Source organism: Mustela erminea, chromosome 6 (assembly GCF_009829155.1).
Source record: "Mustela erminea isolate mMusErm1 chromosome 6, mMusErm1.Pri, whole genome shotgun sequence".
Lineage (NCBI taxonomy): Eukaryota > Metazoa > Chordata > Mammalia > Carnivora > Mustelidae > Mustela > Mustela erminea.
In genome coordinates this window covers 95,794,461-95,822,321 of record NC_045619.1, presented here as the reverse complement: position 1 = coordinate 95,822,321, position 27,861 = coordinate 95,794,461, and the positions used below count along the sequence as shown (strand labels likewise).

At 35.0% G+C, this 27,861-nt stretch overlaps 1 protein-coding gene across 4 annotated transcripts in view; it reads right to left on the bottom strand.

Moving 5' to 3' along the window:
* Window positions 1–223: 223 nt before the first annotated feature.
* The window catches only part of SLC16A7 (solute carrier family 16 member 7), a 175,254-nt gene continuing 147,616 nt past the window's right edge, over window positions 224–27,861 (bottom strand). For 3 of the 4 annotated variants that reach the window (XM_032348823.1, XM_032348825.1, XM_032348824.1), the window contains exons 4-6: window positions 10,225–10,368; window positions 6,361–7,176; window positions 2,188–2,456 (exon numbers count right to left, since the gene is read on the bottom strand). In XM_032348823.1, the coding sequence (XP_032204714.1) occupies window positions 2,188–2,456; window positions 6,361–7,176; window positions 10,225–10,368 (1,229 nt within the window). Of the gene's footprint in view, window positions 2,457–6,360; window positions 7,177–10,224; window positions 10,369–27,861 lie in introns of all 4 variants that reach the window. The other variant, XM_032348826.1, reaches the window with a different exon arrangement.

The following is a 27,861-nucleotide window of genomic DNA, read 5'->3' as shown; positions in this document are numbered from 1 at the left end:
CCCCTGGGATCTGATATGTATATTAATCTAAATACATATCCTCAGAGAATTGAAGGCATTTCTTGGGAAATGTTTTAAGATTGGGGAGCTACTACAGAATTTATAATGTTGCGTTTCTTATGACGAGTCAGAGTTCTATACAAAAGCACTTAATAAAATGAAAGCAGCTCATTCAAGACTCAAGATTGGGGAAAACTGAAATTAAAAACAGCCATACACTGCCCCATTTTGCCTGATTTATTTACCTATGGTATTGGCACAAGTTGCTTTATTTAATATTTAAAAAAATACAAATTCCTCTTCATCTGCAAACAAAATGAATGCTAAATGAAATATAGGACTTTATATAGCTTCCTAAATATGAGCCACATGCTTAGCCAGTGCATACATTTTACAAATCAAATCCTTAATGTTAATTATCACAAAAGCTTGGTGTCCAGGTGTAATCTTATAGGAAATAAGATACCATCTGCCTCCACTGCAATTAAAAAAAAAAAAAATGAACAGCAAATTCCTTTTGACATCTTAAGAGTAACATCACTTCAATAATCAAGCACTAAATGTTTTTCATTAATCATACTCTTAATTTAAACTTCAGATTTACTGATGTAAATACTTAATGACTTTAGCCCTAAGGCACAAATTCTTTCTTGTTTAAAAGTACTGTATTACTCTCAATGGTATTTATAGTTCTCAGTGCACAGTAACTATCATACGCCTGAACATTCAAGGGTGATTCAGATTCTCAGAAGTTTTAACATCGTTACAAAAATGAGAAACTGCTAAATTACACCGGCCAGCAACGGGCAATGTTGCAGGCCCCTTGCTGTCCTGTGATAAACTTCACAAGTGTGTATACGGAGTCATGAGCGGCCTCCAGTTCTAGAAACCTTTTCTCACAGTCTCCCAGTTATATTTCCAGGCGGTAGGAAGTCTCATCAGGAGGGGGTGGGATTTCGAAGTGAGGCCATTCCTTATAGCCTGAGGAATTTCAGTGGCGGAGTGAAAGGCCTGTTTGGGTTTCTGGGTGTTTTGCTTTTGCATTTTAGGGAGGGGTGAGAAATGACAGAACCGGGAAGCCTCAGTATAAGCACCTCTCACTCTCAGTCAGCTTTGCTCAGATCATTCCTAACAGTAATCCTCTGATCACGGTTACGTGTTGGGAAAAATTAGAATTTGGCCTATTTGTCAGCCTATCGACCAGGATTCTGGTATATTCTATTTTGAAGTCTCAGTCTGACAGTGAGTGTAGACTGAGTTCTGATAAAAAAAAAATCCCTGGTTATTACTTTCTGGATTTGTAACTAAATCCTTTTAAAATCAATGAACATAGCTCATTGCGAGCAGTCACTTAGGCTTTTAATTTGATTTACATATGAAGTAAGAATTCTGAAAATTATTTGAGAGTTCCATTCTCTAGCACCAGGTACTAATGACCATCCTCAAAGAAATCACGTGCATGGATTAATCAAATCTAACAGTGTTCAGAAATAATGGTTTAAAATGAAATTCTTTTTTTCAAATTTATTTTATACATGCAAATTTTTTTCACGGAGTTAGTTGCATTTTCAAATTAAGATCGTTCTCGTTTTCACTGATGTTCTTATCTTTAAAATTCACATTGTAAAGTAGTGTGCAGATATAACAGATTTCTTCATTCTCAGTGGAAGTTAAAAAAAGTGATAATATTCTTTTTGAACCTACTTGTCTTGTTCATTGGATACTCTGCACATGTGTACATATAGGTCAGTGTGTGTGTGTGCATGCACACTAGAAGAAAATTTATTTTCCCTCAATTCCATTCAACACTAAAAAATTAAATTTGGACAGGGTATTCTTATTAGATTAAACATACACCTTCTAAGTACTTGAACCAGGGGTTTGGGATTCAGATCTCTATAACCAAGACTGGAAGTCACTGGAAGACTTTAAAATTATTTTAACCATGACAACCAGAGTCATGTATGGAAATAAACCCACTACATGGATTCCTTCTAGGCAAAATCTCAAAATTGAACTATCCAAACAAGCGTTAAAAAACAAACCTATAAAAACCTGCCATCGAGGAAAATCTCATCTCCATCCTTCATTATGACTCCTCATTTCAAGTAAAAACTTTCCCAATTTTTGAAAAAAAAAATACTCCTAAGAAAGTCATAAACACTGAAATCAGAGATGTGATTCTTGTTAAATATTAGTTTCTCTTTCGGAGGAATTATTCTCTGTTCTTGTACTTTTGACATCAACATCATGGTGTTTAGATTTGTTCAAGGGTTCAGACTCTCTGGACTCGGGTGTATGCAGTTTCTTGTTCCTTTCTTCTTCCTTCTTTTCCTTTGCAAGCAATCTGTAGTTTATGGCGTTGCCGATGAGCAGCCACACACTTGAGAGGAACACAATAGCGCCACAGGCTATATACATGTATTTATACTGTCCAGTTTGATCCACCAATTTACCTAACAGACAGAAAACATCTTTTAAGAAAGCATAATAAAACAGCTATAAAATGATAACATTTTCCAGTAAATTCTTCCACAAAGTATGTACCCATTTCTTATTGAGGTTAATATTGCATGAGCTTTTAACAAAAGCTATTCTAGATTATGAATTCTACCTATGCATAAAAAAGGCATATATGTACACATAGCATTATATTACCAGTATATTAAATTTAAGGAAGATTATCCCCCTCAATAAAAATGTACAACCAAGACAAAATAGGTATATGTCTGTTTGCATGTATATTCATAAATACATGTATGTGTGAGGCATGTTTTTTGTATCTGTGTGTCTAAAATAGATATATCTATCTGTTAACTTTTATACATGGAGACTGCTTCATCCTTCCCACGCTTCTTTTCAATACAAAGGAAAAATTCACATTTTTTAGGAAAGACCCAAAGGCTTTTTTAAAGGTTCTTGACATGCCATAATATTTACTCAATGCTTTTTCTATGCCCACCACTAGGCTAAACACTTTTTTTTTTTTTTTTTAAGATTTTTTACTTATTTGAGAAAGAGAGCGAGAGAGAGAGCATGGAGGTGTGGGGGAAAGGGAGGAGGGAGAGGAAGAGGCAGACCCCCTGCCTAGCAGAAGCCTTACGTGGGACTCAATCCTAGGAGCCTGGGATTCTGACCTGAGCTGAAGGCAGAGGCTTAACGACTGAGCCACCCAGGCCCCTTTAGGCTAAACACTTTTAAATGAGGTTATAGCTCATTTAATTCTTACAAGATCACTATGAAATAATTTGATTATGGTTACATAGCCAGTGAGTGGCAGAATCTGGAATCCAACCAAGGTCTGTCTGAAACTCAGATTCTTAACTATTCTGCAAAAGAGCTTTACCATACATACCTCTTGGTTAAGAATCATATCATAACTTTTTGAGCTAATCACAATTTTTAGTTTATATGAATCTAAATTATTAAGGCCAGACAAATCAGGAAGAAAGTATTTATTACATTTGATTATTAAGAACATTTAAAAACTAGCCTGATACCCTATAACCTGAAGAATTATTGATCTTTTTTTTTTTTCCCCAAGAGAGAGAGTGAGAGCCAGCACGGGCCGGGGGACAAACGGAGGGAGAGGGAGAGAGGGAATCTTAAGCAGACGCTTCACCCATCACAGAGCCTGATGTGGTGCTTGATCTCACAACCTGAGATCATGACCTGAGCCGAAACCAATCATTGAACACTCAACCAACTGAGCCAGTCAGGCACCCAGGTTTACTGACTTTTAAAAATACTTCAGTTTATACTTAATTTTGCTTCTTGCTTATGCAGGTACCTAATTCTTAACAATGATAGTATAGGCAAGTCCATATTATTTATTATATGCATATTCTAGGTGATTTTGATATAGGCCTGATTCTTTAATCAGAATCTCATTTATTCTGGCTAGAATATAAGTTAGTGGCTCATTATTAAATTTAGCTACTTGTGAAACTGCCTATTTGAACAAAGTTCTCTGTTTTGATCAGTTAAATGGCGGAATAGGTTGAGTGTGCCATATACATAAACATAACAAAATGCATAACTTAAATTTCCATTCTAGCTTTAGTCAATTGTTTTTATTCATACGATGATTGTTATACTCCTAAATACATAAACATTAGGTCTGTGGCCCCATCAGAGATAGTATCACTGTGGGCTGCCGTATCAACATACTTTCTAAGTGTCTGGGGAATTTATTTTAGCATCACCAAGAAACCAGACACATTTCTAGAACTAAAGCTTCAGTTATTGTGAGTGCAGCAGTGGAAGTTTGAGCTGAAAACAATAAAACTAAAAATCATACCCTATCTTCCACTCTGGCTTTACAAACAAGAGTAGCAGCAACAGCAGCAATGGTGTGAGAAGTAATGACAATGATAGTCATTCATTCAAACATATTTACGGAGTGCCTACCATGCGCCAGACCGTTCTATCAGTGATCAAAGGCTACAGAGAAGAAGCCAGTCCAAAAGTCAAGGAGGATCAGGGATACCAGAAGACAGAAACAGGATGAAAAAAAAAATGGATTTATTATGGCTATGGCCTGAGAACTTCAAAAAGGAGCCCCAAATGGATTCTTGCCATTGCCAGCACTTGTGTAATGGTTTGGCGGTATTAACACAAGAAGCACTCAAGATCACTGACTGATATAAATGTTATTAATACAGGTTCTCAGCGCAGGTAGGAACATTCAAATCAGATACCTTCATTTTCATTCTTAGAGCCTACCCACTATGCCTGTTGACCTGACTTAATTTTTTTTTACTCTCACCACGGCTGGTGAAATACAATATTCTCTCTTGATACTAAAAATTTCGCCGCTAATTAATAGGCTTCTAAAACCCATTTAGTAAACTAATTCTGTAGGCAAAGACAGGTCAATTATAGTTGTCTTATGCAACAAAAGCAATTAGCTGATAAACAAGACTAACTTTCATTCCTTCTGAAAATTGGTTTGGTGCCATAGTACAGCCAATATTAAAAGATATACCACCCAAAACATCTGTGCTAGATATAAGATGACAGCCCTCGTGGATGGAAAAATTGAGTAGCCACTCACATTTTAAGATCTGAAATATTTTCAGTGATGCCTATGAGTGGCAAGAATGCCACTAGTTCTTGGCCAAGTGAAAAAGCAAGGCAAAAGTTCAATGATACTTAAAGATCAACTAATTAAATACAAGTTTTCCCAATTCAAAATTATTTCTTGATGTATGGAATTACTGAATCACTATAATGTTCACCTTAAATGAATATAACACTGTCTGTTAACTATCCTGGAATTTTTAAAAATGATACCTTGATGTCATGTAGGAAAGCAGTTTAAAAACTGGAAATATTTACATTTAACCTGGCAGTTAATATGACCACTAGGGGTCAGGCCAAGAGCCTAAGTGAATACCTAAGTTTAGTATTAACCAAAACAATGTACTGGAAAATAATGTTTTTTAATTTAAATGTTTTAATGTTTAATGTTTTAATTTAAATTAATTTAATTTAATTTATAGCATTAAAGTCTAAGACTGAACAAAGTCTTAGCTTCAAAAATGCACTTGTACATTTAGCACAGATACTTTTCATAGGCATCACTGAAAATATTTCAGATCTTAAAACCTATAGGTACCCACTATAATTTTATATATATGTTATATAATATACTATTTATAGAATATAATTTTTATAAAATAATATATAAATATATAATTTTTATATTATAATATCTCAGATCTTAAAATCTATAGGTAACCACTATAATTTATAAATGTGGAATGTATCTGTTCAAAATGAATTTCTTTTCCATACTGCATTTCACATACATATATATGAGTATATATGTATATATATATGTATATATATATATTTCTGTCGGCAATATTATAAAAGTATGCTATGCTTAGGCATGTAAGATATTAATATAGCCAATGTATGTACTCTAATTAAAAAATAGATCCTGACCTTTAGTAGCATTATTTTACACTTTTGACTCATTTTAATGTAAGCAGAAGAGAAATTTGTTAGTCAATGACAGAATGAAGAAAAAGTGGAATTTTATTATTATGACACAATTTTATAAGCACAAAACAATGGCTATGGGTAAAAATATGCAAATTATGTTACTAAATATCAGTATAATTTAACTTCTTAAGTTCACAGGTCCTGGCTCTGAAACAAATTTAGGTCTAAGATCATCCATTTATGAAATTTAAAAATACATATATAATAAAACCTAAAATTAACACACCCACAGTCTTTCAGGCTATTACTACTTATTATTACAAGCCCCATCATACACTACAAAGAATGCCCTGGCTAGTTGATATTCATTTTATGCTTTTTGCTTTTCTGGATGAGAATCATTCTTACCAGCAAGAGGAGGACCAAGGAGAACGGGGCAACACTCCACCACTGTGACAAGTCCTACAGCGCTGGAAAACCTTTGAGGGCCAACCAGGTCCATGAGAGTTTCAAAGAGGACGCTGCTAACACTCCCAAATCCAAGACCAAAAAATATAGCATATATCACCAGACTGGTGTAGTCCTCTGCCAGTGGGCACAAGAGATGGCACACTCCAGTGAACATGATTGCAAAACTGAAGAAATACTGGATTCGGGGGCGGATAAGTTTAGAGTTTGCAATAAGTCCTCCAGCAGGTCTAGCAAACATATCAACAAAAGCCATAATAGACAGCAGGAAAGCGGCAGAATACTCATCAATTCCTTGGTCTTTAGCATATGGAGCCAAGAATATAATGGGGGCAAAAAACCCTAGAAACATAATGACATTTCCAGATAAGTATATCAGAAATCCCCTATGCTTAAAAAGGGAGAAATCTAAATACGTATTGACTATCTCCCACGCTGATTTCTTCCTGTGGCTCCTCACACCTGAGTCATCCACTCCTATGCCAATGTTATTTTTAGACTGATTGGCAACTTGTTTGGGTTCAACGGGTCTCATGAGGGACCCAGCCACACAGGCATTCAACAGTATACCCCCCAAAATCAAGAAGCTTCCTTTCCAGCCAAAAGTATTGAAAAGGTACTGATTGAAAGGAGCCAACGTGCTTAAGAAAACAGGACTTCCTGCCATGGCGAGGCCATTAGCCATGGGCCGTTTCTTATAGAAGTATTTGCCAATGATTGTTAGGGCGGGTTGCAGGTTGAAGGCTAGACCTAAACCTAAAGAGAACAGAACAAAAGGAAGAAAAACACAAACACATTATGTCACTCACAAAAGGAATTACTCCTTAAAATGTACATTCAAGGGGGAAGGCAGAACTAAAAGTGCAAAAGTGGGTAGTAATTTTTGATAACTATAAATATCATGGAATTGTGCATAAACAAAGAGGTTCCCACAACTGGATACCTAATACCGATGACAGCTTCATAGTCCTTTCATGTGAAAGCAGAAAAATAAAACCAAGGACATCTACTGATATTTCCATAATCACAGAATAGGTTGAAATTAGGATGAAATGATTAGTTCTTAATTACAATCACTTAATACCACAGATAAATTAATCCTCTTTATGTACATAAACATATATATTTATATGCATTATATTTATACCACATATATAGAATAGATTTCTTCCTGTGGCAAGAGTACATTTAAAATGTGAACACTGTTTTTTTAAGAGTGGAACAGAGTGAACAGATTAAAAAGGTTGTCATTTATGAAAATCTTAGGTCTCTCCACAGGTATTTCTTTCAGAACTATGCAAATAATAAACAAGAGTAATAAATTAATGCCATTAATGTCATGTTCTACATCTTTCATGTTCCATATTTCATGAATATAGATGCACATGTGTACTGACTGAAAAATAAAATTTTTGCTTTAAACCTTTTATTTCAGGGATTAAAACTAATTCTTTATATGATCCAAAGGTCCCTACTATTCCTACCGATTCCAAGGGAATCCCTTGACAGTGCTGAATGTCACCTATGAGAGAGGAATTATTTCTAATAGCTTACCAAAGTATTATTTAGCGATAGTGATGATTACGTTGGTTTAAAAAGCATGTAAAATTGATTTAGATAAGGTATCTCTCTTTTCCTCTTAGACTAGGCATTATTCTGTCTTAGTTTAGGGGTTACAGAAGTAAGAATTCTGCAATTTATGTAATGTATTTATGTAAATTGAGAGTACTGCAAAGTGGTTAACTCTTTAGACTCAGGGACAACTCAGTTCTCAGTACAAATACTTATTGCAAACCTTTGATACATATATTTTCTATGAGTAGGAGGGTCCCTAAAAGCTAACAAAAAGTAACCAAGAGCTTTGGAGAGTAATAGGGCAGTACACTCTCTGATGCTATCACAGCCCATACCTGTGAGATACGCAGAATAAGTGTAATTTATAAATAAGAAAACTGCCAGCCAGCCAGCCTATGGTCAGTGGCTTGTAAATGGAAGAATCCAAAATAAAATGCAGGAATTTTGTTTTGAAGTTCAAATTTCTTTACCTAATGCCACCCTCCCCCAACCCCTCACCCCATTCGGTCACCTAGAGTTTTGCCTTCGGGTATTAATCCAATTTCTCCTTAGGAGATGGTGGCCATCTATTTCCTATTCTGGCATGGTGAAATGAACATGAGATTTGAAATCCAAAGATCTGACGCTGCTTCCGCTATCTTCCTATATACAGTGTTGGACATAACACCTAGACTTCCTGGGTTCTAATCCCCTCAACAAGAACAAAGAGGGTTTTGCCAAAGTCAGGTAAGTTCTAGGACTGCAAGAGGTTATATAATGACATATGATGATAATTATATGCAAGTATTTATTTAAAAGTAACAAAGTTCTGGTACTCTGTAAAGCACTATGCATTCATTTTTTAGATGAATCATTCCAATGACTCCCAAAGGAAAGAGATTATAATTTTCCCCATTTTAAAAACAAGGACACTGACATCATAAAGAGGCTAATTTGCCCATGATCAGTTAATATGTGCTAAATTGGGTTTAAAAATTAGACTGTATTTTGTATTGGCTGATAATGCCTTAAGATAAACCTCTCATAGTGATTCTAGAAGCACCAAACCCTTCAAGACTCAAGAATTGAAGTTAGAATAATATAAAATGTTGTTAAAATTTGTGGTAGAGTAATAACAAAATCATATTTCCATAATACATCACTTGTGGGCCCAGCCTGACTCCTGTGGTCAAGTGTAACATATAGTATTTCTGTACAAAGAAAGGACATTCTCTGTACTATAAAAATTCTTAGGAAATTCTCATTTATAATGTCAAAAGGTGTTTTACTACATCAAAAAGGAAGACAGTTGTGGAAAGGTTGTAAAGAGAAATATTGTAACATCACTATTACTATAGGCTTTAATACATTTTATTTTTTTCATCAAATGATATAAAAGTGTAAGGTTAGACTGATCTAAAATTACTTTAAAAAGAGAATATATTTACCGTTTTTCTGGGAGCATAAGGAAAAGATTCAGTTTCCTTATATATTAAAATCTAATTTTTCTTAAGACTTTGAGTGTAGGTTTGTTTAAAGAAGTTTACTGTTGAGTCTAATAAAAACAGTTTTTTCCAAATGTACGTATTTAGGTCAGTTTGAGTCAACAGACATTACGCATGAGGAACAACTGTAATAGAACGACAGTATGACATTTAAAAACATGTGTTTAGTGGCAAATGTGCCTTACAGAGCCTTTAAACAATTAGAATCTTTTGTAAGGAAAAGAAGGGGCACCAATATAGAGCCCTACCACTAACCATAACACAAACAAAAAGAATTCTATTGTTAGAGCTAAGTCAATGCATGCAGAAAATAACTTTTGGCATCCTTTTTAACCTATAATGAATGATAAGTCAGATACTCTAAATAGTAATAAGTAATGAAAAACAACTTTTAAAAAAATGAAGCTTTTTATATGCCAGGAAGTCTGTGTCCCAGAATACCATCTTAACTGGCTGATAAATAAAAGTGAAATGGTAAAATTAAATCAAAACTGTTTTCTTTTTGGCATTGATATCATAGCACCTAAGGTATGTGATAACTTTTTTCCATTTCTTGAAATAAGTTTGATTGGCCATTCCAAGTTCGTATTTCAGTGTACTAGATGAAAATACTTTAAAATAGCATCCGATATCAAAAGTAAAGTCAAAGAAAACAATATGAATGTTCTGTTGTTTATGTTTCTTATAGACCTTTGCGAACAATGAAAGTGTTAAGAGAATATGCAGAAAACAAAACTTGACTTACCACAAATGAATCCAGTAGTGAGGTAAAGCCCTATTACGCTGGTACTAAAAGAGGCTGTGACCATTCCCAAACAGCATAATAAACCTCCTACCATCACCACTGGTCGGCTACCATATTTATTCACCAGAACACTACTTATGGGACCTGTGGTAGAGAGGAAATTAAGAAACGTTCAGTTGCTGGGTCATTTACTTATTTATTTTTAACAGCTGTTAATTTTGAAAGCACATTTTAATGATAAAAGAAAAATATTAGTCCACATAGAATATAATGAAGACTTTTCAATACTTCCTAATCACTCTGACTGGTTATCTTTAACCATATATATGACAATATATAATAAATCAGAAGTGTTTAACATATAGTTTATGACCATAATCATTTGACTTTTGATGGAAAAGATTTTCAATAGGACTTGGCTACACTATCAAAATACTTAATAAGTGTAGGCAAATTTATGTAACAATAATCTAGAGATTATAGAAATGACTTGTCTGTGTTATAATTTTATTTTCTAGAATAATACATGAGCACACACCCAGAGATTCTCCTAATTAGAGCTTAAACAGTTTTTTTCATTATACCACAGTATGACTTTTCTCTAATACCATATTTCCTTGATTCTAAGATACCAACTGTTCTCATATATTATGTTAGAAATAAAGATGTCTCATACTTGAGGTCTGTTAAACAGTTCCTGTTCATCAGGTGGGGGTCATAGGTAGCGATGGAGCTATTGCCGCTATGCATGCTGGAATTTGGTTGCTATTTCTGTGGCTTGGTTGGACAATAGCAATTCCTCATAATTCAATCAAACAATTTAAGGGCCATTTGAAGGAGGAATTTGAATATGAACACTGACTATTGTCTAAAAAACCTTCTAGTCTTATGTGTGAAACATGAACACTGAGAACTCAGACTCAAAAACTAATTTAGGGGAGCCAGACACTGAATGGAAAGAGGCTTTAGGAATGCTTTACTCAATTTATTTAATGTACATTTCCCAATGCATGCGTGTAGGGTGTATGTGTGTGTGTACATATAAAATGCAGGAGTGATTAAAATTATTAAAATCATCTACATTTCACTGTGTCTAAAAAAGCTCTTTTGGTAGTTATAAGATAAAACTTCTAAATATTAATAAAGTGTGTTTTATTTTAATCACTTTTTTTTTTAGTGGTGCATCATAAAATAATGGTGCAACTTGACAACTTGAGAGCATCTTAGATTCAGTGAAAGCCCACACTATTTTATGAGACCTCTCAATGTGTAAATAGTTTGATTTGACATGTCTTTCTTAACTTAAAATTATATTTCATCTAAAACAAGGGCTATTGCTTTGAGGGGAAAATATTACATTAGGTCAGAATTCTCAGTCTAATATTTAGCCTAGAAAAAATTTAAATGATTTTTAGCTAATACTGTAACTTAAAAAACTTGCTAAGTGCAATTTACTGCATTTGAGAATTTCTACATGGATATATTTAAAATACATTGAGATTCATTTGTCAATGCAGCTTTATTCTTTTACACAACTGTAGTTATTGTTTTTATTCCTTAAATATAAGTTTGAAATAAAAACTTCATGGCCTAATACTACTCCACAATATGTTTTGAAAACTAACTGGTAAAAAGACTTTTTTTTTTAAAAGGTGTAATGTGACAAAAAGAACTCAAAAATAGAATACCACTTTTGCATTTAATACTCCCCCAAAATAAACTAAAAAAGACCATATGAGAGATAGATCTATAAAAACAATGGAACTGAGGGGAGGGAAATCAATGAAAATTGTTCAAGATAATGTGAAAATAATAGATTTCAGTCCCTAATATGGTAAAAACTCATATGATTTAGGAAATGAGCATTTTCATTAAAAAGCACAAAGCTAAATTCAAATTGCTTTTGTGACAAACAAATTGATTGGCTTTGATTAATTATTCAACTTAAGTGTGGGTTCCTTTTCTTAAAATTACTTAACCAGTTCACTTTACTTCAATTCAATTCAGCTGAAATCAGTTCAATGCACTATTTCTCGAGATTCTAGTATAAAACCAGTTGACACATGCCAAAATAAAATAATAAAAACACAACTATAATCATCAAACTATTATAATACAAGGGGAGAAATTATAAAGTTATTTTAAGAACTGTGATGGACGCTTTGATATACACTAGACTATCAGAATGAATCCAAAGGCATTTACCAATTACTTGGACTAATAACAATTTTCTCAGTATCATTGCTATTAAGTATACAATTTTCTATGTGATGCCTGGATAACTCACAAATGTACTAATTACTAAAATTTATAAATGTGTTTGCTTAAATGATGTAAATTTAAATTTGAATATAGGCAATGAATCACAACTTAATTTGCAACGTGTGGCAAATAATTATATCTATAGTTCAGGATAATCACATCAAGGCTTCTTTTTCCATGACTGTGATTAAAAGTGGCAACTAAAGAAAACATTTGGAGGTGCTGATTTTTTTTTTTTTTGAAGAGACATAATTTCTACTGTGATATCAGTCAAGATGCAATGAGAGTTCTAATTTTAACAAATTTTTTTACTTTAAATAATATACTTTAGTTAAGTGATAATCTATTAGACAATCTATATGGGATGTATTTACATAATTCATCTATAATTTTTTCTAGCAAAAAAGATATAGTTTTTAGGTTGATTTCTTTAGAAATCAAAGCTTAATCAAACCCTTAATATGAAATACATATAAAATGTCATAAAATATTTCTACTTTGTAATAGTTATAGATCTAATTAAAATTATGATATAGAACAAAATATATTTATTTTGTAAAGAATCTTTAAATGCTTAACATTAGCTTGAGGAGGCATCTAACATCAGGTATAAAAAACACAACGCTATCCAATACCTCTCTCTCTCCAACATACAAGCAGCTTGGTATATTGTATTAACAAGACAGACAGAGTTCCAAGAAAATAAATAAATTCTTATCACATATGATTTTTGTTAAACATGAGCTAGCCTCACAGCTGTCCCTTGTTGATGAATTTCAGGCCTAATTATACTCTGAGGTCATTTATTCATTTATCTATTAATTCAATCAGGATCGAAGTTTCTACTCAGCATATATTTTTCAAGTAATCATGATGTTTAATCATTAGTTAAGACAGAAAAGAAAATTCTCTACCTGCTGAGAGTTACATCTGAGCCCATTTCTAAATAGAGCAAAGATACTGTTCATCCAAATGTTTTGTTCTATATATTTGTTGAGCAGTTAAAAAAAATGATGTGCAAGAATCCAATTGTCTTATTTCCTAAAAAACGTTCAGACAAGTATCAGGCTATATCTAAACCAGACTGATCTACCCATTAATTTCTTCTGTTCCAGCTTTCTAAACTATCTCGTTATTTTTAGTGTCAAGCTTAATAGTCACTTTCATGCTGGCCGTGAAGCTGTAAAGGAGAACTTCATCAGCGAGCAGTTTAACGATCACAGTGTCGTCACTCATACGTCAGCTTCATTTTCTCAAACCTACTTCTGTCCTTTATGGCCGTGGCTCCATAATACTTATTCTGGTGAGGAAGCTTATGCGCATTCTTACAAATTACAGAGAGTGCCCATTCTTAGAACTCCTGTTATACTAGCTGGTCACACACACACACACACACACACACACACACACGCATGCACACCCCACAACACTTAGAAATCCTGTATTTCACCTGTTTGAGTCTTGTCCCTACAAGAGCTTATTCTAAGCTCTATGACGGTAGTTGCCATACGTACTATTATTATTCTATAATTATTCATTAATTTATTGAGTTATTACTCTTTGCAGGCAGTGTGCTAAGAACTGTGCATGCATTACTACATATGATTTTTGTGGAAATCTGATCATTAGAGCAATGTAACAGTTGACAAAACTGAGACATGCCAAGTGTTGATAACTTGTTCAAGGTCACAACAACGTAAGGGGTAAAATGTGAATTGGAACCAGGGTCATCTGTTTATAAAAACTTGTACTTTTCACTACTGTGTAGAAAAGAATTAACATATCAGATGTGAGGCTTTCATCCTCAGAAAGACCTGCTTGCAAGCCTAGCTCTTGGTTGGCACCTGGGAATTTGGGATTTCAGAAGAGTTTCCTAACCGATAAGAGTGGCTCAATGTGCCTAAACTGTTTCACAACGTGGTTTATGCTGAACATTCGCCTTCCTTCCCAGAGTCTGTTGGCCAGCAACCCAACAGGAACCTCAAGCTCTGAGTCTCCAATGAGCTTCTTGATAGACAACACTTCACCTACATTGTCACAGCTAGTTGCTGGATTAAGCTCATCCTTTGTGATTCCATTGGGAGAGGACTCTTGGAAGTTTACATTTGGTTTCTCCTGTACTTCGATCCATGTGGTTTTCCCTTTCCTGATACTGTTTTGCATTCTTTCATTGTCATAAATCATAGCCATGAAAAAAAACACTGTTGAGTCCTGTGAATCTTTCTAGTTAATCATGAAACCTGAAAGTGGTCTTGGGGATTCTGAATACCATTACTACAGTATATCCTTTCTAATTTCAAGTTTTACATATAGTTATAAGCAAGTGGGGTTTTTTTGTTGTTCTTAAATATTTTAAAAATGTATGGCTTATATATATATGAATTAGTCTATTCCTTTGTATATTGTTATTCTGTTCTGTAAATATGAACTCATAGTGCTTGTTTTTATTTCCTTTGTATATGGCAAGAGTACATGACAAATGCTGTGAGAAAATCTGGAGAATATGTTATGTAATGAACATTTCATAAAATATATTTGATCAATCTAAAACCATGAATTGGAATTGAGTATCAATTTGAGCTATATAAAAATTTTATGCATAGCATAAATGCTAACAGAAGAATGATAAACTGCTATAATTTATTTTTCATTTGCTTTATTTCAAATTTGTATATGTGGTATCCTGTCAAGTCAAGTGATAAAAAGCACTAGTGCAGGACTGGGAAAAAGTTGTTTGCAATTACAGAAATTTATCTGTGTTTACTACTGTAGTATTTTTCTTACTGACAGGAGCTTTCAAAATTTGAAAGATTTTTTTGAAAAGATTTTTTGAATTAAAAAAACTGTTGCTATTTTAATTTGGACAGAGAGGGGAACCTCTTCATTAACTATTTGTTTGCCCGAGGTTTATCCCTCCACTGATGTTGGGATTAAAAATTCACCTGGTGTCTTTCTCCATGCGATCTCTTTTAAGGTCAGTGAAAAACATGACGGGAGAATCCCTAATAATCAGGAAGTAGCTATTACACTTGCTTTTACAAAGGATAGAGATATAAATGTTATCCAAGGGGGCGCCTGGGTGGCTCAGTGGGTTAAAGCCTCTGTCTTCGGCTCAGGTCATGATCTCAGGGTCCTGGGATTGAGCCCGGCATCGGGCTCTCTGCTCCTCGGGGAACCTGCTTCCCCCCCTCTCTCTGCCTGTCTCTGCCTACTTGTGATCTCTGTCAAATAAATAAATAAAATCTTAAAAATAAATAAATACATAAATAAATGTTTATCCAGGTAAATCATCTTCAGTTAGAATGTTGCTGAATCGTAACTGTGCCAGTTTGACTCAACAGAGCGCATCCAGCACTTACAAGAGATGAATCTTTTCAGCAGATACTCATAGTATATTCACTCAACTAGTATTTCATGGTATACTCATTCAACTAGTATTTCATATTTTAAGTATACAAAGATTTTGAATGAATGGTTTGAGTAATTATAAAAATCAAGAGTGGGGTTAGTTAATATGCTAGGTATATCTGACGCACTGGAGGGGGACATGGTCTATCAACTCATCTTTGCATTTGTTGTTCCTTCTGTCTGACATATTTTTCCTTTAATATATGAATGGCTTATTTTTCTCATGCTCAGGTCTCTGCAGATAGATCAGCTCCCCAAAGAGACTTCTCACCATTCCAATAAGATAAACCTACAAAACCTTAATAAAGTACTAAATGCTATTTTAAAATACACCTAGACATCAATAGCTCATTTCCCACACCTTTTATAGTAAACATTGTTCTTTCTTCATGTATCTCAATACCTGTCTGCCATTAGTGTGGTTGTGAGAAAAGTTCTCGACTTTTACTTGAATGAGAAGATGGTTATATTTATGTTCCCTCATCTTTTCCTCTCTTTACATAAACTTCTGCATTTCTATATTCACTTGACCACAGATTGCTCCAAACTGGCATCACCATAGCTGTTTTAAGAGATGCTCATTCTATTTGTATGGGGGGTGGGGGTGGAGAATAGACAAACTGACATCTTACCAAAACCTTTTACTACAAATCAAAGGGTTTAAAAAAGTGAGCCTTCTGTGCCCCTGGGCAGAAATGCCAAACAATCTTGTTGGTGTTTACAGGTTACATTATTCCCCACCAGGAAAGATGATTTTACTTATTTAAGGCTGGCACAGTGGCCACATAAAACAAACAAAACAAAACAGAACAACATTTCTTCAGGACATGGCACATTTCTAAACTTTTCATATGTAAGAGCACATGTAATCTCTGTAATCGCTCCAAAAGTTGGCAGTATTTCTTCATTCCATTTCATACGTAAGGAAACTGCCATGCAAAGCAACAGTTTGCCAGGACTGCTCGAGCACTCTGCTAGGCAGCCTGGGCTAGAGCGTGCCTTGCACTCCCATGAAATGCCATTTTTCCTGGGACAAGTGATTACATCTCTTTTAACATGTATGATGCTCATTTCTTCAAAATAAAAATTTCTGTTTAATTTAATTAAATTTTAAAACTTTAAACTTTAATAATTAATTAATTAATTATAGAATTAATTAAATTAAATTAAAATTTAATTTAAAAATGTTTCTGTTTAATTATTCAATATTTATACTTTACATTGCCTGCTCTTTGGAGTAATTTTTAAGAAGGCAGAAAAAAAATAAGATTATATTGCTAAAACTGTTAGTTCCCTACGCAAGAGCCATGACCCCTTCCTTCTTCCTAAATGAATCCTGATTTTGTTTAATACCTAATCTCTTTTGTGACCTCCCCACCCCAGGCCTAACTCATGGGAATGAATCAAGTACAGTAAGGCAATCATGATAACACCAATCCCATTACCAAATATTGGCTTAAACATGAGCATTTGGGGGCAATTTTAGGGTAAAGATTTCTGGGGGCTTCAGGGAAAAGATTCCTTAGTCTTATAAAGCAATAAAATGCCTCTGTAGGCGCCACAGTCATCTTTCTGCGGTTCTTGAAGATAAGAGATATTTAAGTCACTGATTAGACCAAAGAGCCAATAAAATCAACCAAACCAGAGGGGTGCCTGAGTGGCTCAGTGGGTTAAAGCCTCTGCCTTTGGCTCAGGTCATGATCCCAGGGTTCTGGGATCAAGCCCTGCATTGGGCTCTCTGCTCAGCAGGGAGCCTGCTTTCTCCTCTCTCTCTGCCTGGCTCTCTGTGATCTCTGTCAAATAAATAAATAAAATCTCAAAAAAAAAAAAAAAATCAACCAAACCAGAAGCTACTATGCACAAACTTCTTGTGATATGACATAAAACTTTAACTATTGGTCACTTTACAAATGGACACTGGACTTTTGCCTGCTTGCAGTCTAAGACAACCTAATATAATAATAGAAAAAAAATCCAGTTCCTATAAAAAATTTCATAAAATGTTAATATTATCTCACACCAGAAAGTAGTTAACATCTGCTAAATACCCTCTTTTCCTCTTAAGCTTAAAAGGTTACTTAGTTTCACAGAATTATCCCAGTGTGATCTAACTGCAGAACATTTAAAGTGATTCTGATATTTTTCCAATTTGTTATACTCAATTAAATGTTATAATAGTTTAACCTCAATAGAATTTTTTAAATGTGGATATGTAATTCATAATGGATTTTAAAACATACATATTTCCATCAGGTAAGTTCAATTTGTAAATCAAGGGTTGGTACCTATCTTAGGCAACTAATTAGCAATATGACCATTTCTAAAGCTTGCTAACATATATTTCTGTTCATGGATATCTTCCCCTCATAACTCTTACTGTACATAGAACATTGCATGAAGTCCTATGAAATTTTATATTCTTTCCCTCTATCTATTCTTCAAAATTAGTTTTAAATAACATTATCATAATGCATTACATAAACCCATCTGTCTAATATAATCTCCTAGCCCTCGAGCTTCTCTACTACTTTTGTTACTCTCTCTTTAGTATTAATATTCTACTTTGTGATATATTTATTTGCATATTTGTACTAATCACCAAAATTTCATCTCTTGGAGGGCTAAGGGCATACTGTGACTCATTTATAATTTACTTAGGCTTAAGACAAATTATTTTATATAGTAGATAGTAATTATTTTTTATTTAATTAGATTAAATTATTTTCTAAGTTGATTTAGAATTGTCATATGATGCCACCATCACTTCGTTGGAATGATATCAGTATTTATCATAGCAGACAAGGTTTTAAAGAAGGTGTTTCATCTACTGGGTTTCTTTTTCTCCTTCTCTAAACCATATATAAAACAAAAAACATAACATGTATGCCAAGCTAAAGATCATTTTAGTGACATGTACATGATCGCCATTCATTTTAACTCTTCTCTTCTCTTTGTTTGTGAGTAAAAACTAATTTTAAGCAAACAAAATTCCTTACTAAAGGTATGAGGTCCACTTATCCCAACATCCCAACATCCCTGTCCCTACCTACTACCATATTTGACAGGACATAGTGTTGCTGTGTGTAGATGTATTTGTGTATGGACAGGTGTGTTTTGAACCTAAGGGACACAGTACCAAGAGAATGTGCTCCAACTCTCTTTTGTGCACTTTTATTTTTTTTTAAGGATTTTATTTATTTATTTGATAGAGAGAGATCACAAGTAGGCAGAGGGGCAGGCAGAGAGAGAGAGAGAGATTGGAGGAAGCAGGCTCCCTGCTGAGCAGAGAGCCTGATGTGGACCTCGATCCCCGGACCCTGGGATCACGACCTGAGCCGAAGGCAGAGGCTTAACCCACTAAGCCACTCAGGTGCCCCTCTTTTGTGCACTTTTAATGTAAGTTCTGGTATAAAGTTCTACAGAATGATAACAGTTAGTATTCTTTATTCATTCCAAGAAATAGTCATCATCAATAAATTATTAGTCCGCCTTTGCCTAATACTCTTGGTTATTGACTCTGCATTCATTTTTTCCTGATTTCTCTTTTCAGAAAACATGGATTCCTTTCAGGAGTCTGCTTTTCTCTGCACAGCCATGCGCTCAGAGGATGATGGAGCTGGGAGTAAATCCTGGTTTACATAACGAGCCAATTGTGATAGTCTCATTCCTTTCTCCATTGAATGACTTGGCGCTGGGCTATGACACAATTCTGGCCAGTGAGACACGAGTGGAAATCTAGCAGTTTCTGGGAAACGTTCTCCTCTACTTAAAGAGAGATACAAAGAAATCACTAAGTGTTGCCTCATATATGCATATTACCAAGAACCAGGGCAGCCGTCTTGTGAATATGAGGAGAGCTGGATGAAGGAAAAGCTGAGGCACAGAGCCTAGAAGTTCCAGGGGCACCAAAGGGAAGGGGCAATCTAACGGAGGCATTCTAGGGCCACTCTATGTTTTAAAATCTTGTTAAATGAGGGAATGTGTTTACTTAGGGCTTAAACCTATTGTAGGTTTAAGCTGAAAGCATCGTAGCAGATAAACCTGCAGTAAAATAGAGGACTTTCCCTTAAATATTGGGTTATAATGAAGGATAGGGTTGGATATACCAAGAGTAATCACAACAGAAAAACTGTGGTTCAATCACATGTCTCACTGAAAAGCTGTAATTTTACTCTTAAGATCTGGGTATTTTGTTTTATAGCTTGTTTTACAGGTTTCCCTAAGTAAGTGGCACTCGTGAATTTATTGTACCACATGCATTCATAAATTAAATAAAAGCTTTAAGTTGACAAGGGTTTACTGATGTTCTGAATTTCATGGGGGTTTAGATAAAATATATGATGTTGTCTAGACGGTCTTTGTGTTTATAGTTTAACCTCTCCTTAACAACTATCTTTTACACATACACACATATATGAATTCAAAATAAAATTTTAAGAAAGGTTAAGAATGCCTTCAGAAGAGCACCTGGATGGCTGAGTCAGTTAAGCATCTGACTCTGGATTTCGGCTCAGGTCATGATCTTGGGGTTGTGGGCTGGAGCCCGAGGTCAGGCTCTGCACTAAGTGGGAAATCTACTTGTCCTTCTCCCTCTGCTCTCCCCCCTGCACTCTCTCTCCAAAATAAATAAATGAAGTAAAAAAAAAAAAAAAAAAAAAGAATGGTCTGATAAATCTCATTATTTATTTTTAATTTGGGACATACATTTTTAATCTTATAACATTGTTATTTACTCAGGGAAATAAATAAATAAACACACACACACACACACACACACACACACACACACACACACACATACACATTCACAATAAGATATTTTATAGCCTTTGGCATCATCCAGAACTTCTATGAGTGGATCCAGCTATAACAGTACTCATAAGGAAGTCTAAAATGAATGAATGAATTAATGAGTGAATGAAACGAACAGCTTAGCAAATAAATGATGTATGCTATTCTCGTCTTTCTGAACAAGAATCAACCAATTCCAGAAAGTACCATATGCTACTTGTGGCAAGAGCACCTCCAGTGAAGGCTAACAGAAACAGGAGCGAACTGACATATGAACAGGGAACACTGGTTTCCAGAAGTAACCGAGTCATAATACTTAAGGAAAGAGGAAGGTATTGGCAGAATATTTCTATTTAAAACAGGGTTTTAAAATATCCTAGACAGAATGTATGAAATAACAGAAAAAGTGAAGGAGTAAGTGTAAACATCTGGAAATGTGAGTTCAAAGCAAAACCAAAGGATGGAGAAGTATACTAATCACTTGGTACAGAAAAGTAAGAAATTAGACACATAGGGGCGCCTGGGTGGCTCAGTGGGCTAAAGCCTCTTGCCTTCGGCCCAGGTCATGATCCCAGGGTCCTGGGATCGGGCCCCGCATGGGGCTCTCTGTTCAGTGGGGAGCCTGCTTCCTCCTCTCTCTCTGCCTGCCTCTCTGCCAACTTGTGATCTCTGTCTGTCAAATAAATAAAATCTTCAAAAAAAAAAAAAAAAGAAAGCAATTAGACACATACAAAATAAGCCAAAGATCACCAAAACTGAAGACAAGTGTGGATTTTTGGAAGGGAAAGAGAAACCCAAGGGAAGAGTGATACTACATCTCAGGGAATTAAAACTAGAGTCATGAAGAGAAACCCGAGAAGGGAGGGGACAGTTATGACACTTGAAACACTTGATAGGTATGAGATTTAAATCATATTTTTATGGAGAATAGATATGGAGGGGTAAGGAGTATTTCTCAGCACTGACACATGCTGATGAAATAATTAAATCATTGTGTTAAGATAAGATATAAAGAACAAAGAAGATGTTGGAGAAAAGTAGAGTGAGAGAAATATAATCCCATTTCTCAGAAACAAACAAAAATATGTTTTCCATAGATTATTGAGTAATAAATTCTGAAGGTTTCTAGGAACAAATCAGAATAGATTATTTAAAGATTTTTTTAAAAGCCTAGAATAGATCCCAATATGTTTGTCAATTAAAATTAAACTTTTTCTTTCTATACATTTAGGTCAAAGAAATATAGAAAATAACACACCAATCTTTTTGAAGACATTTTACCATATCTGTAGTGAAATTCTTGTATACAACATGGGAAAAGTGAGCTGACTTGAGGGATTAATGGGTATGTTAGTATAATGGTAATAATTAATATTAACCAAAATTATAGGAAGTATCCTAATTGTCTGCAATGAAAACTGGCAAGTCCCACCCAGGTCAACATTTCACACTGACTTCAAGAAATAGAGAACTTGTGATTACAAAAACAAAACAAAAAACAAAAACAAAAACAAAACCAAATTCACCTACATTATCAGAGCTTATTTTAAAATTGTATGTGTTTAAGGTGTACAACATGATGATCTTATGCGTATATATTGTGAAATAATAACCACAGTCACACTAATTAACATATCCATCACCTCTCATAGTTACCTTGTGTGTGTGTGTGTGTGTGTGTGTGTGTGTGGTAAAAACTTATGCAATCTATTTTTGTAGCAAATTTCAGGTATAGAGTAGATTTTTATTTTTTCTAAATATTTTGTTTATTTGACATAAAGAGAAAGAAAGAGCAGGGGGAGCAACAGGCAGAGGGAAGAGGGGGAAGCAGGCCCCCCGCTAAGCAGGGAGCATGATGTTGGCTCTATCCCAGGACCCTAGGATCATGACCTGAGCCAAAGGCAGACGCTTAACCAACTGAGCCACCCAAGTGCCCGATAGTACACTGTTATTAATATTTGATATATTAGGTCTCCAGAATTCCTTATCTTACAATGGAAAGTGTGTACCCTTGGCCAACATCTCATTTCTTCCACTCTCCCCAGCCCCTGGCAATCCCCCCTCCCCCACTTACTTCTACTCTCTGATTCTCTGAGTTCAACCTTTTTAGATTCCACATATAAGTGAGATCAGATCATGCAGTATTTGTCTTTCTCTGACTTAATTCACTCAGTATAATGCCCTCAAGCTTCATCCATATTGTCATAAATAGCAGGATTTGTTTTTCCATTTGTTTGTTTGTTTTGGGGCTGGACAATATCCCAATATGTATATGTGAGATACACATAATTCTTTAACTATTCCATTGTTGAAGGACACTTAGCTTATTTTCATATCTGGGCTACTGTGAATAATGCTGCAATGAACATGTGAGAGCTTACAAATCTTAGAGGCAGTGATTTTCTTTCCTTTGGATATATACTTAGACGTGGGATTACCAGATCACTTTCTATTTTAATTTTTTGAAGAACTTCATATTGTTTTCCATAGTGGTTGCAATGAACTTTTTTCTTACCAACAGTGTATAAAGTTTCCCTTTTCTCCACATCCCTGCCAGGATTTGTTATCTCTTGACTTTTTTTATAGTAAACATTCTAACAGGTGTGAAATGAAATCTCATTGTGGTTTTAATTAGCATTTCCTCAATGATTCACACCCATGTTGGCCCTTTGATGTCTTCTTTGGAAAAATATTCAAGTCCTTTGCCCATCAGAACTGCTTAACTGAGGTAAAATCTGTTCTTCACATGGGACTTTTGGCAATTTTAGAATATGTCTGTTTTCATGGGTATTTGGAGCACTGTTAGTATTTGGTGGATGAGATCAGAAATGCTAAAGCTCTTGCAATGCGCAAGACCCATTACAGAAAGATTTGTCCAATCCTAAATTCCATTAAGCTCCCATTGAAATATCGGGGGCTACATAAATAGAAGTAGATTATCTGAAGAGGAGAGTGCTTTCACACATGAACACTTGATACAATGTTATGAGGAATGGCTGAAAAAAAAGTGTGTATTTAGCTCAGATAGAGATGATTTAGGAAAAACAATGGCTTCTTTACATGATCTGAAGAATATTCAGTTGAGAAGGTTATTAGAAGGGGCAGAAGTTACAGAAGCTTGATTCTGTGTAGAAAAGATATTCTTAATTATTTGAGAGGTAGTTACTTGCCCTTAAACTGTTCAAGCAGAAGTAATGTGACCACATATCAAGAATATTGTAGAGATGTCTTGGGGCGCCTGGGTGGCTCAGTGGATTAAGCCTCTGCCTTCGGCTCAGGTCATGATCTCAGGATCCTGGGATCGAGTCCCGCATTGGGCTCTCTGCTTAGCAGGGAGCCCGCTTCCCTCTATCTCCCTCTCTGCCTGCCTCTCCGTCTGCTTGTGATCTCTCTCTGTCAAATAAATAAATAAAATCTTTAAAAAAAAAAAAGAATATTGTAGAGAGATTTAAGGACTGAAGGTTGGTCAGACATTTAAGGTCTTTTAACCCTAAGATTTCCAAATAAAATAGTTCATGTATCTTACAGATAAAAGCTGCAATTTAAAATATGTTAAATTATAAATTTCTTACATGACTAATTTTAATCTAGTTTTGACATGATTTTTTACTCTAATTTGCTATGGTGAGCTTTACATTTCTTTAATTATTTTTAATTTTTAATTTTAATTTTTATTTTTTAGAGAGGGAAAGAGATGGGGAAAAGAGGAAGAGGGAGGAATCTTAATCAGGTTCCACACCCAGCACAGAGCCCTACTCAGGGCTTGACTTTACCACCCTGAGATCAAAACTTGAGCTGAAATCAAGAGTCAGAGGCTTGGGATGCCTGGGTGGCTCAGTGGGTTAAGCCTCTGCTTTCGGCTCAGGTCAAGATCTCAGGGTCCTGGGATCAAGTCCCGCATCGGGCTCTCTGCTCGGCAGGGAGCCTGCTTCCTCCTCTCTCTCTCTCTGCTTGCCTCCCTGCTTACTTGTGATCTCTCTCTGTCAAATAAATAAAATCTTTAAAAAAAAAAAAAAGAGTCAGAGGCTTAACTGAGCCCCCCAGGCACCCCACCTTACATTTCTTTAAAAAAGAAAAAAAAAGTAAATTACTTATCAAAACTAGTTTCCTACAATAAACATGCAATCTGTAGATTCATTGTTAGGTAAAGTGCTATATCAGCTTTTCTACCTTCTGTTGACTTTGCTATTTTAGCATTAGCACTCATTATTCATGGCATTTTTTTATAATTTCATTTATAGCATTAAAAATAACATGTTTACAAAAGAATGCTTAGAAAAGCAGAGCACTTTAAAAAGATGCAAGTGAATTTCAGAATTCTGAAACATACCCTGCTCATTCCTGTTTAAGTTAATAAGAAGAATTGTCTTCGTTAATTAATTGCTTATCAAAAATTAGATGTTGAGCACACTGTTGGGAAAGTAATGAGAGGAATGCTCTTCCAAACATTTTGTAATGGATAACTGGTTTTTCATTTCAAATGGAGAAATGAAGATTAAATGGCAATGCTGTTTAGTAAGCTGGAAAAAAAAGGGTCATAGTTCTACAACCTTGAGCACATCTCTGAGTATCTCCAATTATGAGTCAGATATCTGTGCTTGAGCAGTCATGGAGATCGTACTTTCAAAGAGAGGCAGATTTTCACATCCACAAGGGTTCTCAGAAATGAGTGTTTTTGTTTCTGTCAATGAACACTCTGGTTCACCTGATTGAATGATTGTTGAAAACCACTAGGCTAGGTGATTTTTAAGCTTTCTTTATAATAAAGTCAGACAATCCTATGCCTTAATAACTTGTTCTGGAATTCATTTATTCAATCCACAAATATATATAGACAGTATAATTTATATGCCAGGAGTTTCAAATGTTTCCTTAGTTGCTGGGAATTAAAAGACCTTACCTACCCTAAAATTGGGGGTGGGAGTATCTTACTCCAAAGGATCTGAGAGTTTAGTAAATGAGGGTGGTTCAGACATATAAGGAAATAGAGAAAACTGCAATCCCATATTGTTATTATGGAGGTCTCAAGACAGTTATGACAAACGACCACTTAAAGTTGCCTCCAGGTATTAGGGAAATGTAATACTGGGTAAAAGATAGAGTAAGTGTGAGTACTTTAAGAGATTCAATTATTTCAATCCATAATTTCCATACGTACTAAGTCCAAATATCATGTAGATTCTTCTATCCTACTTCTGCTTTCACAAAACTACACCACTTAGAGGTGTTAAAACCCCCAAGCACTAAATTTCCCTAGATGCTTTTAAGTGATTAATAAAGGTTAAAAAACAACAACAACAACAACAACCAAAAAACAAAGCCTCCTAACTTTGTCTTGTGCATATGAATGTTGGGGATAATGAAGGCTTGCACATGGGATATCTGAGGTATTATTTTTAAGTGTTCATAAATCATATACATTGTAGTATAGACAGCAGAAGTGATGATAATTTATGTTGTGATTTCAGTTCTCCTAACTACAAAGAATGCATTCTCTTGAGGGAGAGTCCGATGAGAACAATGTAAAGAGAGCATTGATTAAAAAAAAAAATGAATGTGGGGCACCTGAGTGGCTCAGTGAGTTAATCCTCTGCCTTAGGCTTAGGTCATGATCTCAGAGTCTTGGGATGGAGCCCCTCATCCGGCTCTCTGCTCAGCAGGGAGCCTACTTCCCCTTCTCTCTCTGCCTATTTGTGATCTCTCTCTCTCTTTTTAAAAAATGAATGTTTGTTAAAGATGACTGTTCCAAAATTTAAATTAGTTATTTTCAGCTATTTTCTTTCCTCATTCCTAGGACACATCTTTGGAAATAAAAGCACCTTTGAACGGATGGAGCAGTTCAAATCATTGACACGTATTTAATTGTAATTGTAACTGAAGCATTTACCAGAGTACCAAATTTTTACTTTAAATTCATGAATAAATACTAAGATAGCTGTTGTACAAATTATATTTCAGCAGCACATACTTCTCTGTTTGTTAAATTCATAAGAAAAGTTCATAATAATGAATCTAAAAAGAAAGTAAGATATTGCTGAATATTTACATCGGATTCTTAAAACACTTTCAAGATTTAATTTATTTATTTCAGAGAGAGAGAGAGAGAGAGGAAGTGAGCAGGAAGGAGAGAGAGTGAGAATCTGAAGCAGACTCTATACTGAATGCAGAGCCCAGTGTGGGGCTCAGTCTCAGGACCCTTAGATCTGGACCTGAGCTTAAACCAGGAGTTGGACTCTAGCTGACTAAGCCACAGAGGTGCCCCTTAAAACACATTCTGATACATATTAACTAAAATGATATTGTATCTTTTGTCATATTCTGACCACAAATAATCAGCTACATATTATACTTATTTCAAAGTAACAGCTTATAGATGTGTTTTTTATTACATTATGTTAAACACCATACAGTACATCATTAGTTTTTGATGTAGTGTTCCATGATTCATTGTTTGCATATAACATCCAGCACCTCCATGCAATATGTGCCCTCCTTAATACTCATCATCAGGCTCACTGATCCCCCCACCCCCCTACCCTCTAAAACCCTCAGTTTGCTTCCCCAAGTCCATGGTCTCTCATGCTTTATCTCCCACTCTGATTTCCCCCTTCATTTTTCCCTTCCCTCTCTTAATGTCCTCCATGCTATGCTTCATGTTTCAAAAACTAAGTGAACTATATGATAATTGACTTTCTCTATTTGACTTATTTCACTTAGCATAATCTCCGCCAGACCCATCCATGTTGATGCAAAAGTTGGGTATTTATCCTTTCTGGTGGCTGAGTAATATTCCATTGTATATATGGACCACATCTTCTTTATCCATTCGTCTGTTGAAGGGCATCTAGGCTCTTTCCAGAGTTTGGTTATTTTAAACATTGATACTATAAACACAGGGGTGCATATGGCCCTTCTTTTCAATACATCTGTATTTCTGGGGTAAATACCTAGTAGTACAATTGCTGGATCATAATGTAGTTCTATTTTTAAATTTTTGAGGAACCTCCACACTCTTTTCCAAAGTGACTGCACCAACTTGCATTCCCACCAACAGTGTAAGAGGGTTCCTCTTTCTCCACAACTTTTCCCAAAATTTGTTATTTCTTGCCTTGTTGATATTTGCCATTCTAACTGGTGTAAGGTGGTATCTCAATATGGTTTTGATTTGGATTTCCC